Source organism: Coenobita brevimanus, chromosome 64 (assembly GCF_032717465.1).
Source record: "Coenobita brevimanus isolate Jiangsu-jjx chromosome 64, ASM3271746v2, whole genome shotgun sequence".
Lineage (NCBI taxonomy): Eukaryota > Metazoa > Arthropoda > Malacostraca > Decapoda > Coenobitidae > Coenobita > Coenobita brevimanus.
The window spans coordinates 24,869,081-24,886,922 of record NC_137017.1 but is presented as its reverse complement, the minus strand read 5'-3'; the positions used below and the strand labels follow the sequence as shown (position 1 = coordinate 24,886,922).

Here is a 17,842-nt window from a genome sequence, read left to right as displayed (position 1 = left end):
CCCTCCCTTATTCACTAACACACTTAAGTAGACAGAGATATGACCTGTCTGAAAGGATGCGAGTTTGATCCCAGACTGGTTCAGTGAAAGATGAATAATTTGAATTCTGTTAAATGAACTTTCTGACCTTGTTTAATATCCCCGATGTCGTAAAAACAGTCCCTCTAATTCCACCCGTCCTGAATAAGACAACTTTACTATGCACACGGTATGAAATTAAGGTATTGGTGTCCAAGTGGTGACCTGTGATGATGTACAGCACGTAGGAGGACAGCTGGATTTCAGGGAACGGGTCATCAAATTTACACACCAGAATCGAAGGCATAAAGAATCCAACAGTCTCTCTCTCTCTCTCTCTCTCTCTCTCTCTCTCTCTCTCTTTATCGCCATGTCTGATCAATAAGTGGAGAAGCCTGGCAAGTTTAGCTCGTGTGTTGTTGTCGAGTTGTGTTGTCTCAGAAATAGACCCTGTACCTGAGAGAGAGAGAGAGAGAGAGAGAGAGAGAGAGAGAGAGAGAGAGAGAGAGGTAAAGTTAGGTAAAGTGGTAATTATCGTAGTCCCCCATAAGTTCCTTTATTATGATTGTTTTTTTATTGCCGGCTATATATTTTTATCACGACAATCTTACTCAACTTCGGTGATGGATCAGCTCTCATCTAGTTTGGAATTTACAGTAGCTTTTATTTTTCAAGTCTGTGCATAGATTTCATGGTCCGTTGCCTGAGGTCTAGCAATCCTCGTGCATGCCACTCTCAGTCACATATCACCACTTCGGCGCTAAGGTCCACCGTCCACATTGAATACATTCTAGGACTGACTTATTCAGAACTGGTTTGATGACATTAGCGCTTTGTGTGTGTGTGTGTGTGTGTGTGTGTGTGTGTGTGTGTCACTTCCTAAACTCCTTGGCTCGTATTCACGTCGGTTAAGGAAGCTCCCTAACATCTTTTCCTAAGCGACTTATTTTGCCTATTACACTTTTCGCTCCTCCTTCGTGTTACATAAGTCATTCTAATATCTCTATACTCTGCATAAATAACTTGCAAGAGAACATTAACCAGCCATATCTGAATACAAATCGCTAAGGAGGAGGTGCTAGGGCGCCTCCTTACCCGACGAGAATACGGGCCTTACTCTCCCACTCGTTCTCGATCTTCCCCCCCTCCTCCTCCTCTTCCCAATACCTTCTCTCTTACACCATCCCGGTTAATCCCTCACACTCTATTCTGTGAAGAGCTAAATCATTTTATATACTCTAATCTCTCCATTTCCTTCTCCCTCTCCCATCCTTCTTCTCCCTGACAGCTTCACTCCCATACACTCTCCTTGCCAGTCCCTTGCCCTCCCAGCCTTCGCACCCTGTCTCTAGGTCTCCCTCTTCTTCCTCCAACCTCTCTATTTTGCATTCTTTTCCTAGTTATCCTCTTATTTTTTCTTTTTTCAACATGGTCAAAGAACTTCAAATACTCTTGTCAATTCACCTCACTCTCGGGCCCCCTCTCCTCCTACTCCTTTCAATGAACCCATCCTCATACACACTCTCTCTCTCTCTCTCTCTCTCTCTCTCTCTCTCTCTCTCTCTCTCTCCCCTAGCTGTGTCCCAAGCGATAACACCTCCGTGAATTAAGCAACAACGTCTAAAGGCCACTATCGCCATTTTCATCGATTCCCCCTTACTTATAAACTCACCTCAAAGTATTCCTAGAAAATCGGTCTGGAAAGCTAGAACCGGAATATCCAAAACAAAACATTTCTGCCCTAAAAGTTAAACTCGTTTGTTAGGAAGTTGTCATCTAACTGAATTTACTATGTACCCTCCATCTATTTCTATGAACTGCAGGTAAAGGACACCGTTTTTTCCGCAGTCCACCATCATCATTTCGGGTGACAGAGAGGAAATTTAGGGATGTTGGTATAAATAGGCAACTTCACTGCCGGGTCATATCGGTCCCACCACACGAAGGCGTCCCTCTCCAGCACCTCCAGCCTCCCTGGGTCAAAGGGTCAAACGTCACGTGTCCAGGCATCCCAAAATGCTGGTCTTGATTTTGTCTTTGTTTTGTTCAACTTTCTTTCGAGGAGACAAGTTTTACAGCATCTCACACTTTAACTGTTTGCTCTTTCATCCTAAAAAAAAAAAGTGACAAGGAGTGATACAGGGTGAACCAGAGTGAGTCAGGGTGAGTTAGATCCAGCAGGGTAAGATAGGGGAGACGTGCCTCGCCTGCCTCACCCTGCCTCACTCCACTGCCTCACCCTACTTCACTCTGCCTCACCCTTCCTCATTTTGTCTCACTGTACCTCATACAACCTTGCATTCTTTTAGTCTGCTTTCCTCACCCTGCCACACCCTGCCTTCCTATACCAACCCCCGCATTACTCTGGTAGCAGGGCAGTGAAATGGCGGGGGACAGGGCGACTTGGAGGCGATTTGTTTGTGGCCACCCCAAACGGGATTGAGGCGTCTGGCAATAGTTAGATTCAGCAGGGTAAGATAGGCGAGAGGGGATTAAACAGAGTAATGCGGGGGTTGGTATAGGAAGGCAGGGTGTGGCAGGGTGAGGAAAGCAGACTTAAAGAATGCGAGGTTGTATGAGGTACAGTGAGCCAAAATGAGGAAGGGTGAGGCAGAGTGAAGTAGGGTGAGGCAGTGGGGTGAGGCAGGGTGAGGCAGGCGAGGCACGTCTCCCCTCGCTCGGCTGCTCACATAAACAAGTTGCTCTGCTGATGACGGCAGACCAACTCGCCAATTGTGCCTTGTGTCTGCTGCTGTTTACGCCTCGTCATGGTCTGTTATTGTTTGGGTCTGTTGGTGTTTGATGTCTGTTCTCTGTTGCTATACACCTTCACTACCATGACGTATCAATTCTAATTCTTTCTGTTTCCAGGCAGTTCTATAACAAGTGCACCTATCATTACCGATGCAGTTAAAAAATCACATGCGCAGAATAAAATCGTCTCAAGTTGCAGATACAAATTATAAGAGAAGTAGGAATTATTGTTGTCTGCACTTTAGATTATGTCATTTATAACATCTCTTATTTCCAAAGAAAGCTCTTAGCTGATGTAATGCTCGTCTGTTTTGTGATATCTGCTGTAATTATTTGGCTTTATTTTTCTTTTTTTTTGTCTGTTGTCTTTTTGTTGATGTATGATTTTTGTTTACCCTCTCTTCCTTAGGGCCTGATACTGTCTCTTGATTAGGGTCTGTTTTAGTCTGTTGTTGTGTGGGGTCTGTTCTTGCCTGCTGCTGACATTACATTTGTTCTATGTTCAGAAGTATGTATTTCTTTTTTCAGTATGATTGCATATTTTTAAAAATACTCTAGCTACCTCCACATCATATTATTCAGCTTACCCATCCTCCCTCACAGTGAAAAGCTTAATGAAGGTCATACCAAAACACTCTTTTTCAAACTGTCTCTCCAGGCCTGAATGAAACCATCTGGGGACACATATAATAGTAATACAGAATCCATCACTGTTACGTTCTTCTCTGTTCTTAATTGGTTTTGTTTGTTACCTGTGCTGACGAGGCTGGATAGAGGTTATGTATTCAACCGTGTCTATTGGTCTGTTGGTGTACAAGATATCTCAGATAGTTTTCATCTATCTGTCTATTGCCAGACGCCTCAATCCCGTTTGGGGTGGCCACAAACAAATCGCCTCCAAGTCGCCCTGTCCCCCCCCATTTCACTGCCCTGCTCCCAACTCACACCCCCCTCTCTCATATACCTCTCCACCCCATCTCTCCATCTCATCCTCGGCCTCCCCCTCCCTCTTTCCCCCTCCACCTCACTCACATACACTCTCTTCGTCACTCTTTCACCCTCCATCCTCTCCACATGGCCAAACCACCTCAGTGTGTTCCTCATAACGCTTCCTATCACATCCACATCAACACCACAACGCTCCTTTATATCCTCATTCGTCAGCCTGTCTCTCCATGTGACTCCACAGGCTCCTCTTAAATAACTCATTTCCACTGCTCTCACTCTTGACTTGTGTCCTTCCAACAACGTCCAAGCTTCACTTCCGTACGTTAGAGTTGGTATCACAATACTATCATGTAGTAACTTTTTCACTTCCATGCTCACTTCCCTGTTTCTTATCACTGCTTTCAAAGAACCAGCAACCTTTCTTCCCTGCTGTACCCTTTCAAGCACTTCACCCTCCAAACCTCCATCCTTACTCATCACACTACCCAAGTACTTAAACGTACTCACATTTTCCAATTCCTCACCATCCAACCTCGCTGTACATTCACTGACTTCACCTCTCTCAAAGACCATCACTTTACTCTTCCCTACATTCACCTTTAGATTCCGTTTCTTACACACTCTCTCAAACTCATCCACCAAGCCTTGCAGCTCCCCTTCGTCTTCACTCAACAACACAGTATCATCTGCAAACAACAGTACAGGGAGTTTCCAAACACTATCCTCTCTCTCCAGGGCCACTCCAACATCCACTACCCTACCTTGTACCTCTTTTATTACCCCATCCATGTACAGATTGAACAACCATGGAGACATGACACATCCCTGTTTCAACCCAACTTTCAAATAGAAAAATTCACTTAGTTCACCATCCACACGCACTGCAGCCTTCGCACCATCGTACATACTCTTCACAGCATTCAGCAACTTCCCATCTACTCCATATATTCTTAACACTTTCCACAATCCTAGTCTATCCACCCTGTCATATGCTTTCTCCAAATCCATGAAAGCCGCATGCAACTTCTTTCCCTTCTCTAGAAACTTTTCCACTAAAGATCTGAGAAAGAATATCTGATCTACACAACCTCTTCCCTTCCTAAAGCCTCCCTGTTCTTCTCCAACTAATTTCTCTGTTCTTTCTCTAACTCTGTCAATAAGTATCCTACCATACGCTTTTCCTATTATACTAAGAAGACAAATGCCCCTATGATTACCACACACTTCTTTTTCCCCTTTTCCTTTGTACAAGGGAATAATTATACCTGACTTCCAATCCTCCGGGACTCTACCTTCCTCCCAGGCCAATCTGCACATCTTCCACATCCATTCTACTACTATCTCTCCCCCATGCTTCAGCATTTCACCACACACTCCATCAATTCCTGGGGCTTTCCCCAATTTAACTTTCTTTATTGCTTCCACAACTTCTATCCTACTGATTTCTTCCTGTCTTCTCACCTCCCTCCTTCTCCCATCCATTCCCCAGCCACTTATACTCGCATTACTTCCATCCTCCACGTTCAACAATTCCTTAAAGTGTTCTCTCCATCTGCTCACTTTTTCTCCCTTCTCCACTAGTAATCTACCATTTTTATCTTTCACTCCCCTGCTAACTTCACTTCCACCCTGTCTTACTCTTTTCACCTCTTTCCAGAACATTTTCTTACAGTCCCTCCACTTTACACTCAAATTCCTTCCAAATTCCTCATCCACTCTCTTCTTACTCTCTCTTACTAATCTTTTCACCTCTCTCTTTCTTTCTACATATAACTCTCTCTTCCACCTCTCAACTTCTTCCACGCCCCTATTTCTCATCCATTCATTGTATGCTTTCTTCTTTTGTGCCACAGCCCGTTTCACCTCTTCAGTCCACCACGCTGTTCCTTGCACCCCCCTCCGTCTTCTCTTCCTTCCACACACCACATCACATGCTGCACACATTTCTTCTGTAAATATTCTACACACACCTTCCACGTCCCCCATCTGCTCCAATTCATATTTGCCCAATCGTTCCTCCACTTCTCTCTTATACTCTGCCTTTTTCTCATCCTCTTGTAACCTTTCCACTCTCCTTGCAACAACTCCTTCCTCTCGTCTTTCCCTTCTCCTATTCCTCCATCTTACTTGAACTTTAATTCTGGCCACCACCAAGTAGTGGTCAGAAAGTCCACTCCCCCAACCTCTATAAACTCTTGCATCCAATATACATCTTCGCATCCTTTCATCCACACACACATAATCAATCATTGCCTTCCTTTCACTCAGTTCACCACCCACCCTTCTCATCACTCGCCATGTATACCTGTGGATCATTTTATGCCTGAAGAGGGTATTGGCTATCACCAACCCCCTCCCAGCACAAATGTCCACTAACGCACTCCCATTCTCATCTACCTCAGCAGGCACACCCCACTCACCAACTATTCCATCCACCTTCACATTCCCAACTTTACCATTCATATCACCAATCAAAAACACTCTCTCATTCCTTCCAAACTTTCCATGAACACTTCCACATTTGTCCAGAACTCTTCTCTCACTCTTCTAGCACGATCTTGCGTTGGCGCATACACACACACAATCGCCCACATTTGTATTCCAACTTTCAACTTTACCCACACAATCCTTGATCCAACTGATCCATACTGTCTTATGCTCCTCTTCCATCTTTTACTCACAACTATACATACTCCTTCCTTTGCCCTCTCATTCTCACCTACTCCTGCACATTTACCCCATCCATACTCCCATTCTCTCACACTTTCTCCTCTCCATTTTGTTTCAGTTATTCCACATACATCCACTTTCGCATCCTCAAGCACCTGGACAATCTCTCTCTCTTTCACCTCATCATTTGCTCCAATACAATAAAATCTGGCAAATAGGGCAGCGTGTCCAGGAAAAGGAGGATTCGGATCAGGAAGCAGGAATAGATCGTAAATTGTATTGTCAATGGCTGTGGTATGTGCTGTCTGAGTGCCCCCTAGCTCTTCTGTGGAGTTCTTTGCTCAATGTTATTTGAAATCTGCTGTTGTCTGTTCTGATGACTGATGACTGCTTCCTTGTTTTGCCTGTATTTTTTCATGTTTTCCACTGACAGTTGTCTGTTTTTTTTTTTTTATTGCATTCTCTCTCTCTCTCTCTCTCTCTCTCTCTCTCTCTCTCTCTCTCTCTCTCTCTCTCTCTCTCTCTGCCTCACCTCCTCGTTGTTGATGTACCAGGTGAGTGAGGCTGCGGGGCGGGAGGGTGCCGAGATGCAGGTAAGGTGGGCCATGTCCCCAATGTGATACTCGTGCTTCGTGCCAAAGATTCTTGGCTTCTCCTTCGGGATTTCTATGATTGGCAAGAGAAGACAAAAATGGCATTAAATGGCAATAAAAGGCATTAAATGGCAATAAAAGACATTAAATGGCAATACAAATATTAAAAGGATTATGTTCAGAAAGGAAAACAGACAATAGCATTAGGGAAGAAGAAATACACAGCATTATGACAGAAGGCAGACAGGGTAATGTAGTTAGCTATGTAAGAGTGGGTGGGAAATGAAGTGTCAAGACTGTGATCAGCTGTCCCATGTCCCCTGTGTGGTACTCATGCTTCATACCAAAGATCGTCAGTTATCTCATCCCTCCCCCTCACCTTCTCTCTCTCTCTCTCTCTCTCTCTCTCTCTCTCTCTCTCTCCGGTACTTACTCACGACGGTCATGTAGGCGCCCTTATCGGCCGTGTAGAAGGCAGGACCCTCTGATATCACCTCACACTTGTACTTTCCCGTGGCGCTGTGGTCCACTCCCATCAGGACCACTTGGTGCTCGTTGGATTCGTCCATCTGGGGGCGAGAGCAAGGGCAGGCGGTAGGAAGAGCAGTCAAGCCTTATCTAAATTAAATTTCAGTTAACCTGACCTATTTCGTATCTAATCTATCCTTACCTACCCCACCTTTATCTAATCGATCCTCACCCCCGTCAACTTCTATATTACCTTCTATAAATGTATTCCCATTCCTTCTCAGTTTGCTCATCAAAACTGAGAGAGAGAGAGAGAGAGAGAGAGAGAGAGAGAAACACCCCAGGCGTCACCTATATACAAGTAGTTAAGATTGAAGCAGAGGTGCTCGAGGGAGGAAGAGATAGACAGAGTGATTCTCTCTCTCTCACTCTCTCTCTCTCTCTCTCTCTCTCTCTCTCTCTCTCTCCCCATCTATCTATCTATCTACCTTAACAGCATCGTTGTGGATCTTAATATTAAATTTCACTGAACCTATCAGACGATAAAATATTAAACTATGTAAATCAAAAATCTAAAAAAAAGAATGACAATGACTGGCCAGATGATAAGGAAAGCATTATCGTAAAAAAAAAAATATAGGAATGACCAGCCTAATTACGTTCTGAAGGGAGATGAGAGTTTTGAAGCCCCTCCTCCCCACACTTTAATTCCGTTCTGGTTATCCGCCTCCATGATCATTGCACAGTGGATGGGCAGAACTATATTTTAACTTCCTGAGAAATAGGTGTAAAGCAAACTATATTAATATTTTTCCGCAGCTGCCATGTCCTGCAAATGTAATATAAAAAAAAAAAAAAGGACAAAAGAAAGGAAAAATATGAATCGATCTTCCTACAAACATCATGCATAATTTTTCCTGAATAACATTTCTTCAGACATTTCAGATTGACTCATAATTTTAAGCAACTGTTCTGATCAATGCCACTTTATTACACTTTAACCCTTTGACGGCGATGAGTATAAGATAAATAAATTCGTTCGTTTTATGCTGGATTACGCTATTTTATTTTATTTTTTTCACATCGTCAATTGTGATGCTCTCTGGCATTTGGTACCCTAGTTTTATTTTGATTATAATAAATTTGCCTGATGTCAGATAAAGTAAAAACCATAAGAATGCAATTTTCAGCCAATGAATTAATGAGCGACTTAATGAAATATATATGTATGAGAAATTAAGTGGTGCATACAAGATAATACAACTGTAGGCAGAAGGAAGATGGATTTTGTAACAGAATGAGTTACAAGTATTTTGGAATGGAGGATATATGAAATCAGTGAATGGATGAAAATTAATGGAGGCTTTGGAATGGTGAAGGGATGTTTAATAAATGCAAAGTAAGGGGTTCCATAGAGAGAGTGTGAAAGTGAGACGGCATGAAGAGAGTGTATAAGTATACTGGTGAGAGAGAGAGAGAGAGAGAGAGAGAGAGAGAGAGAGAGAGAGAGACGTAAATAAAAACAAATTAGTCGGGAAGCGGTTCTATCATGGTTATCCTTTGTTGAGAGTTTCCAGGGAAGAAGGATGTTGTTGATGATGATGATGGTGGTGGTGGTGATGATGAATACAGCACTTCAAAGCTCTTCTTTAGGTGCTTTAAAATGCAAATCACAACTGAAGAGAGTGGCTTGGTGGATTGGTACTGGCCTCATATAGGAAGGACGATCTGAAGTAGTAAGTACGAGCCCCACTGAGTTTACTGGGTGTATTGTCATTAGCTAACGCCTGTCCATAAATAAGCTAACCCACAACATTGCGTTGTCTACTATCATTGTCCTCTGTGTCGCCGTCTGTGCCTTGTAATTATTATCTACCTTACGACCGTTTGTCACCACTCTCTTCTGTTTAGCCGTCAGCCACTTTTATCTGTCTGTCCATACTACTTTGTTGCCTCTACAGTATATTCTATTTCACCGCTTGCGCCTTGTATCTGTCCTTCCATATCACTGTGTATTACCAGATGTATTTTGCTTCATTCTGTGCTCTATACTGTATCTGCTCTGATTTATTATCTACCACTACCACTACTGTTTACTACCTACCATTCCTGTAATGTGTTTCACCGTCCACACCATGATCGACCCTTCTGTCCTCCAAACCTCTGTTTACTACTACTGCTACTACTACTACAACTACTACTGCTAGTACTGCTACTACAATACTATCTTCTGTTTGACTGTCAGGCCTTATTTCTGAACGAATCTCTTACTATTCTCTGCTGCCACAATATTCTGTTTCACTGTCTGTGCCAAGTAACTTTACAAATCTCCAAATGACTGCCTACTACCATAACATTCTGTTTCATTATGGGTACATTTATCTGTCCTACCCTTCTCCTACCCAAAGTCTACTACCACCTTATTCTGTTTTATTGCCTGTGCCTTGGCTCTGCCCTAGCTTTCTCCTAACCACTTCTGTACTTTGTATCTGCCCAACCCTACACCTAGACACTGAGCTACCACTGCCTCTGTTTCTGTACCTTGTGTCTGTCCTAATATACGTTTTGCTTCATCTTTAGTGCTTTCTCTTTGGCCTACCATACCCCTGTCTACTTCCGCTATCTTCTCCTTCACCGTCCGGGCCTGGTGTGTGTCTTACCCTCCTCCTATCGCAGCCATGACTTCACTTCTTATTTTGGGGTAAGTGAAGTGGTAAGATACGGCCCATGATCAGCGTACCCCTTAACCCTCACCCACAACCCTATTAGGTTATGTAGAGGGACAAACCTGAACCATCCGCCTGGGACTTGTACCCGGGAGGTGGGTGACGGTGAGGAATAATCGCTGCAGCTAAATTTCTCTTTCATTTCCAGGACTTACCTTTCCGGTTGACCCATTTCGTAAGATGATGTAGTTTTTTTTTTTTTTTCATCACCAGACGATTTTATTCAGCTTCTGAGAGACCCCGTAATTGTAAACTGGTCAGCGTAAACCATCAGGAACCCCATCAGGTTTTATATTTTTCCCCTAAGCTGAAATACATCATCCAGTGGTATCTAAACTGTAAATAAATTATTGAAATGAACAGGTATTTCCTTGCAACCTTTAGACTAATTCTAAACTATATGTACACATCTGGTGTAGCTGCCATACACGTCCATTTAGTCAGGCCACACGACAACTCAAGAGGTGTCTTCTCCAGTACCTGACACTCACTAGATAAACACTGACACCTCATAAGAACAGTGACTCCTGTACTTGGAGATACCAGATTGAGTCTGGTTGTGGCAGGGAGAAGATGGCTGTAGTAGGAGTGTTTATGAAAGTGTGCGTGTCGTAATGCCTGTTTTGCCTGAGTCGTAAGATGCCAGGGTAGTAACAGCAACGCCAGCTTGTCTTGTTATTCTCAACCAGGTGGGGTCATATTGTTACGCCCCTAATTGTCACTCTTCTGCCTCGTACCGCAAAGACAACAGCTCTATCTGTTGACTAGAGTCAGATCTACTAGTTTCTTCACCGGTTACACGCCACGTCATCCAAATCTCCTCCCCCCCCCCCCCAATAATTCACCACCTCCATGAGAGGTGAATTGATGACTTGGGTTCTCGGTGGGAGGCAGTTCACTCACACCCTCTGCCCTGGGATTTATCTTAGTGAACCACTCCTTAACTCCACCTGGAAACCTGTGCTTTAGTGACGCCACCGTCAATACCCTCCGCTGCATGTTAACCCATGAGTATTCATTCTCTCCTTGTTTTTAGACCATTTAGTCTTGCGTTGGTGCATGGCAATAGCCTTGTGTAGGTGCACTGTGTTATGCTTCATGTAGGATTACTATTACTGTTCTTATTTTTCTGTGTTTGTGTATATCATTTGTGTTGGTGTAGGATTATTATTATTATCATTTATTGTATATAGTGTTTGTGCTTGTTTGTGTATTAAATGTTTAAACTAGCCACCCTAATTATCTACTCTAGTGCTTGTCTAGTATCTATGAATAGGTTATAATTCCTCTTAATTTTTCCTTGTTGCTTTCTGTGGCTTCTCACGGGGTAGATACAATTATTTAATTTCGCCCATGGAACGTAACAATATGCATTTCATCTCAACAGCTCCCATTCTGTCAACAACAGTCTCCATTTTCTTTGCCCAAGTGTTGTAGGATTATTTTAAGCTAGTGATGTTACCCAGGGCACTGTACAGTACCCTGGAAATCTATCATCATGCCTCTCCTGTTAAAAGAGAAAAATAGTAGTCACCTATCCACCTTTCTTTCATGATCTGTAATGAAAAAGTTAAGTGTGTTCTCGCTCTTTCAAGTACTGTGAACAGCTAGCCAACTCTGAAAAAATTTGCTTCTATCTTTCTGCCTACAAAATCTTCAGAAGAGTTCCCATTGATAAGAAAAGTCGTCTGGCTACCAACGTTAAAGAGTTAAATGCAATGTGTACAGACATCTTCATTTCAAATTATCTTAACTTCAACCATCTTACTGTATATTCAACTGCCTATGGGAGGAAGAACTTTCACTGGTTTATATCCTTCTGTTTAATCTTATTAATTTATTTATTTCTTTATTTATGGTGAGATATATTTCTGATTGGTGTGAGACCTCACCATCCACTCACTCGATGTAGTGCTGCTCTTGGGTGCCTGCCCTTTTCTCTCTTCCTCCATTCTTTCCATCCTTCTTCTTTCTTTCCTTCATTCTTTCCTCTTCCTTCTGTCTACGGGTGACTCTACACTAATCGACAAGCCAAATGTTTCCTGTACATCAGGAAACCATTTACTGTGCTTGGTGGTGACCATATACCAAATTATGGCGCCTGGTGGTTAAGGGGTAATTAAGGCGTGGTTCAGGTTTATTGCTCATGTCATGCCACTCAGGGATGAGTGAGGCTGGTCACTCTTATCTTAAATGTCAGGACCAACTTGCCTAGCCTTTGACTCCTACGCTCCTCACGAGGCAATGCTAGATTAGTTGATGGATGGATGGATGGATGGAAAGTCACAACCCAAAATCCTTCCACAACACCCACTTCATCAGTACAGAGGGTGGGGGAAGGGGTAACTTTAAAACGAGTCTCTAACAACCGAAGGGTCGTCTTTGCACTGTGATGAGTCCCCAGCAACAGAGAAACTTTTAACTTTTGCCATCGTCAAGACCCACAGCCCACCATCCCACCCACAACCCCACCTCGGCCATACGTACAACGAGGGGGCTGGAGTTGACCTTCCAAATGAGTCCCCAACAACCAGGGGTCAGGTCGGGTTAACTAGTCCCCAACAACCAGGGGTCAGGTCGGGTTAACTAGTCCCCAACAACCAGGGGTCAGGTCGGGTTAACTAGTCCCCAACAACCAGGGGTCAGGTCGGGTTAACTAGTCCCCAACAACCAGGGGTCAGGTCGGGTTAACTAGCCCCCAACAACCAGGGGTCAGGTCGGGTTAACTAGTCCCCAACAACCAGGGGTCAGGTCGGGTTAACTAGTCCCCAACAACCAGGGGTCAGGTCGGGTTAACTAGTCCCCAACAACCAGGGGTCAGGTCGGGTTAACTAGTCCCCAACAACCAGGGGTCAGGTCGGGTTAACTAGTCCCCAACAACCAGGGGTCAGGTCGGGTTAACTAGTCCCCAACAACCAGGGGTCAGGTCGGGTTAACTAGTCCCCAACAACCAGGGGTCAGGTCGGGTTAACTAGTCCCCAACAACCAGGGGTCAGGTCGGGTTAACTAGTCCCCAACAACCAGGGGTCAGGTCGGGTTAACTAGTCCCCAACAACCAGGGGTCAGGTCGGGTTAACTAGTCCCCAACAACCAGGGGTCAGGTCGGGTTATCTAGTCCCCAACAACCAGGGGTCAGGTCGGGTTATCTAGTCCCCAACAACCAGGGGTCAGGTCGGGTTATCTAGTCCCCAACAACCAGGGGTCAGGTCGGGTTAACTAGTCCCCAACAACCAGGGGTCAGGTCGGGTTATCTAGTCCCCAACAACCAGGGGTCAGGTCGGGTTAACTAGTCCCCAACAACCAGGGGTCAGGTCGGGTTAACTAGTCCCCAACAACCAGGGGTCAGGTCGGGTTAACTAGTCCCCAACAACCAGGGGTCAGGTCGGGTTAACTAGTCCCCAACAACCAGGGGTCAGGTCGGGTTAACTAGTCCCCAACAACCAGGGGTCAGGTCGGGTTAACTTGTCCCCAAGAACCAAGGGTCAGGTCGGGTTAACCAGTCTCCAACAACCAGGGTTCAGGTCGGGTTCAGCCAACGATGAGTGCCAACAAGCGGGCAGGTTTTAACTTTGGTGATCGTCCGTGGTGAGAATGGGTGAACTTTTCACCTCACGCCAGCCTCTGCTATTGATTCTGTCACCTCCTTTGTCCACCTCCACCACCACAAACTTTTTTGCTCATTTTTCCTTTTTTTATGGGAGAAGAGAAAGAGGGGGGAGGGGTATAATGTTTGTGGATGGATTTTTTTTAAAGTCTAAATTTTTGGTTTGAGAACAGATCGACAGGTGCACCGGTAAAAAGATAGAGCAGAGTGACAGACAGTTCGCTTTAACTTGGCCCAAAATTACGCTTTCTTCATCTTGCATGCTGCGTCGTAGCAAAAATGTTAACGTTAGAGCTTGGAGCCAGTCACGACGAAGTGCTGTGGAAAGGATGTAGAGCCGTTGCACTGGCTTCTTGCGCCACTGGGCTACGTGAAATCTGGGAAAGGATGAAAGACTGGGCCAGCTTAAGATGAACGAAGTATAGCAGCTTATTCTAGTCTTTAATTTCTTTTTACAGCTTAATGGAAGAAGACGACAATACCACGGCTCTTTCTCATTTTCATTGCACTTCTTCTTGACGAGCACCACATTCTAATGATACATTGAAGTGCTGTGTATAAAGTCCATAGCTTTTTTTCATGACTAGGAGTTGTATTTTCTTCGGTTAATAAGGCTTTCTAGTATCTTCTCCTAACATTCATTATTATGTGGTACGCAGCCTATATTGATATCCAGAAAACATTTATCTATCTATTGCCTGACGCCATAATCCCTTAAGGAGTGGCCACTTGACCTTGAGTTATTTGTTTTACGGGGAGGGGCACTAACCCTTCACCAACCCACTTGCTGACACGTAGGGAGCACGTATAGTTTGGTTATATGGTTACCACCCAGCGTTGTAAATGGTTTCTTGGCTTACAGACACCATTTGGCTTGTCATTCAATGTAAATCCACCTGTAAATGAAAGAAAAGCAATAAGAAGTGACAGGAAAGATAAGTGATAGTGTACAAAAGACATAAATAACAAAAAATAACAAAGGAGAAATAAAAAATATAAATAAATAGCATCAAGAACACCAATGGGCAGGAAGGAAATAAAAACAAAACAAAGGTTAGAATACAAAACATAAGAATGACATCAAGAATAACAAAGGGAAGTTTACAAAATATATCACTAGGGAAGAGGCGCTACAAAGTCTTCTCTGCTGACGATACTGACAATAACACGATTCTATCACCGCGATTCCAGTGTTACTCAATTGTTACAGCTCCTCAGTGGACATGGAGAGAAGGCAATTTTACGTCGAGTTAAAGGGACCTGGGTATAGAATTTTATGATGCCTCCATGTTGGTTTGCGTCAATGATATATGGAAGCTTAAACACGCACACACACACACACACACACACACACACACACACACACACACACACAATAAAAAAAAAATGGCATAGAGATAAAACTGAGAACATAAATACTGATCCACTTCCTTTCATCAAAACAGAGAGACAGTGAACAATTGCTTAGAACCCAGTGATATATTCCTCCGTGCCCAACAAACATTTCATATTATCATGTCAGTTTCACAAATAGCTAAACGAAGGGGGAGGGCGATATTTCTGTCCGCACCTATATACGAAATTAGACACAAGAAACAAAAGACTTAAAACTCAAACAGAGCAAAAGATATATATACACAAACAAACACACAGCCCCATCAATCCACTGGCCTCCCCATTTCCTTCCACGTCCATTCCAGCAAAAGTTTCTTGGTACGAGACGACACGAACAAGGAGACACATATCTATCTGTAAGACTATCTACTGTATATATCTATCTGTATAAACACACACACACACACACACACACACACACACACACACACACACACACACACACACCTAATATGAGTAAATAAAGGTGTTTTCTCCTACCTTCAGGTACACGACCCAACTGGAACAGGTAATAGACAGTTAGATGTGCTAACTACTACTGGTTGCACCAATGACCCCAGCTAAGGTCCTCGGCCAAAAATAAACAAATAAATAAATAAATAAGGTAATAATAATAACAATAATAATAATAAAAATAATAATAATAATAATAATAATCTAATAAATAAAATAATAATAATAACAATAATAATAATAATAATACTGAAAATAATATATGAATAAATAAAAGCATACCTAAACAGCCAGATACCATGGATGGACTGGCCAATGCGGTTCTTTTCATATCGCCATAGGTGCTGTACTTATCAGCAAAGTTCATCTAAATAATAAAGTCAAGCTGTGTATGTGTGTCTGTCTGGGCGTTTGTTCGTATCTTTCACGAAACGGTAATAGACATCGAACTAATTCTTTCTGTATTTGGTCGGGGTAAGTCCAGGGAGTGTCAGAAAAATACCAGCACAAAATTTGGCGATCGCACACGACGTAACGGCGCAAAATCGTCAGAAATCGCAACACACGAAAATGTCTGTTTGTGTATTTGTTCGTTTCTTTCACGAGAACGGTAATAGGTATCGATTTTTTTTTTTTTCGCATTAGGTCAGGATTAAGTCCAGGGAGTGTCACAAAAATGCCAAACAAAAGTTCTGGTAATCGCGCATGACGCGAAGGAGTGAAATTGTCGGAAATCGTAACGAGAAAATATTAGATTTTTCTCGACTTTCTGGTCAGTGAAGTTCTTTGTGGTCTCAATAACGGGCAAGCACTAGCTTTCCTATGACTCACTCTCTCCTGGATTTAACTGTCTGATGTTAAGAGTCGTTCATAAAAGACGTCATCATAAAGAAAGTGTTCAGTATAACGGACAACACCAGCCTAGCCTCGAGTCCCTACACCAGGATGGGATAACAGAAGACAGGATAGTTTTTTATTATATTTTCTTCTTTCGGGAGGTCGGTTTAGACAGGCAATCACCTTTTTGGATACATGCACAGTAAAGAATACACACACACACACACACACACACACACACACACACACACACACACACACACACACACACACGCACGCACGAGCGCCCCGAGACGCACACATCAACATCCCACCGACCAAAAATATGGATCCACACAGAGGGAGAGAAATGGTGAGTAGAGAGAGAGAGAGGGTGGGCGGGTAGACAACCGAAAAAAAATAAACAAGGCAGCAAGATAACAACATGAAGCTCAGTCAATCAAGCCATTTACCCAAACGCTACCACGCAAAACTCATCGGTAAAATCCTGGACGTTTGATGAGCGATGGGTAAATCAGGTTAGTGAAGAATTAACTCCGATTACGGACCGACAGACAGGTAAGTGATCTGATTGGCCGCCATGATTGCTGGATGGACGGTTTGGCAGGTGGATCTGGGGAGGAAGAGTGTTGGCCAGGGAGGGAGGAAGGGAGGCAGGTTATAGAATCAGTCTCTCTCTCTCCCTCTCTATCTCTCTCTCTCTCTCTCTCTCTCTCTCTCTCTCTCTCTCTCTCTCTCTCTCTCTCAGACACACAAATAAACATCTCACAACAACCAAAACAGGATAAACTTCATATTTTACGAGAGCTGGCCACTGTAATCTGGCCACCAAACTCAGTCAATATAGACATGAAGGTGGTGATTACGACTCGGCCAAGGACTGATTGTGGGTGGGTCGGACAATATGGCTGACAAGAGTATTTATTACACCTGCAATTCGAGCGAATTCGTTATAGAATGTCACACCTGCCAGACTTATTTACATGTATCCCCCTCGATTTCCACAAGTGACAGGCAGTTTATATACAGCACACACACACACACACACACACACACACACACATATATATATATATATATATATATATATATATATATATATATATATATATTAAATATAATATATACTGTTTCCAGGCGTATGGATTGGCAAGAAAGTTTTCTAACTCCTTCACTACCTTAATGTTTTGTTTCTAAATATTTTTGTTACTTCCAGATGACTTACTTTGGAAACCCCTCTTGTTGTCATAGGGTTAATGGGAGATTTACTTCATCCGTTCAGTTGCAAATGACTGTTCTTGTTTGAATAAATGTGTCGTCATAGTATTGAAGGCGTTAATTTTCATCCAGTAACGTGTCCGTATATTCCTCTTGTT

The 17,842-nt window shown here is 43.3% G+C and overlaps 1 protein-coding gene across 1 annotated transcript in view; it reads right to left on the bottom strand.

Moving 5' to 3' along the window:
• LOC145404709 (uncharacterized) overlaps positions 1–17,842 on the bottom strand; it is a 159,137-nt gene that overhangs the window by 14,706 nt on the left and 126,589 nt on the right. Inside the window, exons 3-4 of the mRNA XM_080276260.1 lie at positions 7,417–7,552; positions 6,923–7,056 (exon numbers count right to left, since the gene is read on the bottom strand). Coding sequence (XP_080132386.1) covers positions 6,923–7,056; positions 7,417–7,552 — 270 coding nt within the window. The remainder of the gene's footprint in view (positions 1–6,922; positions 7,057–7,416; positions 7,553–17,842) is intronic.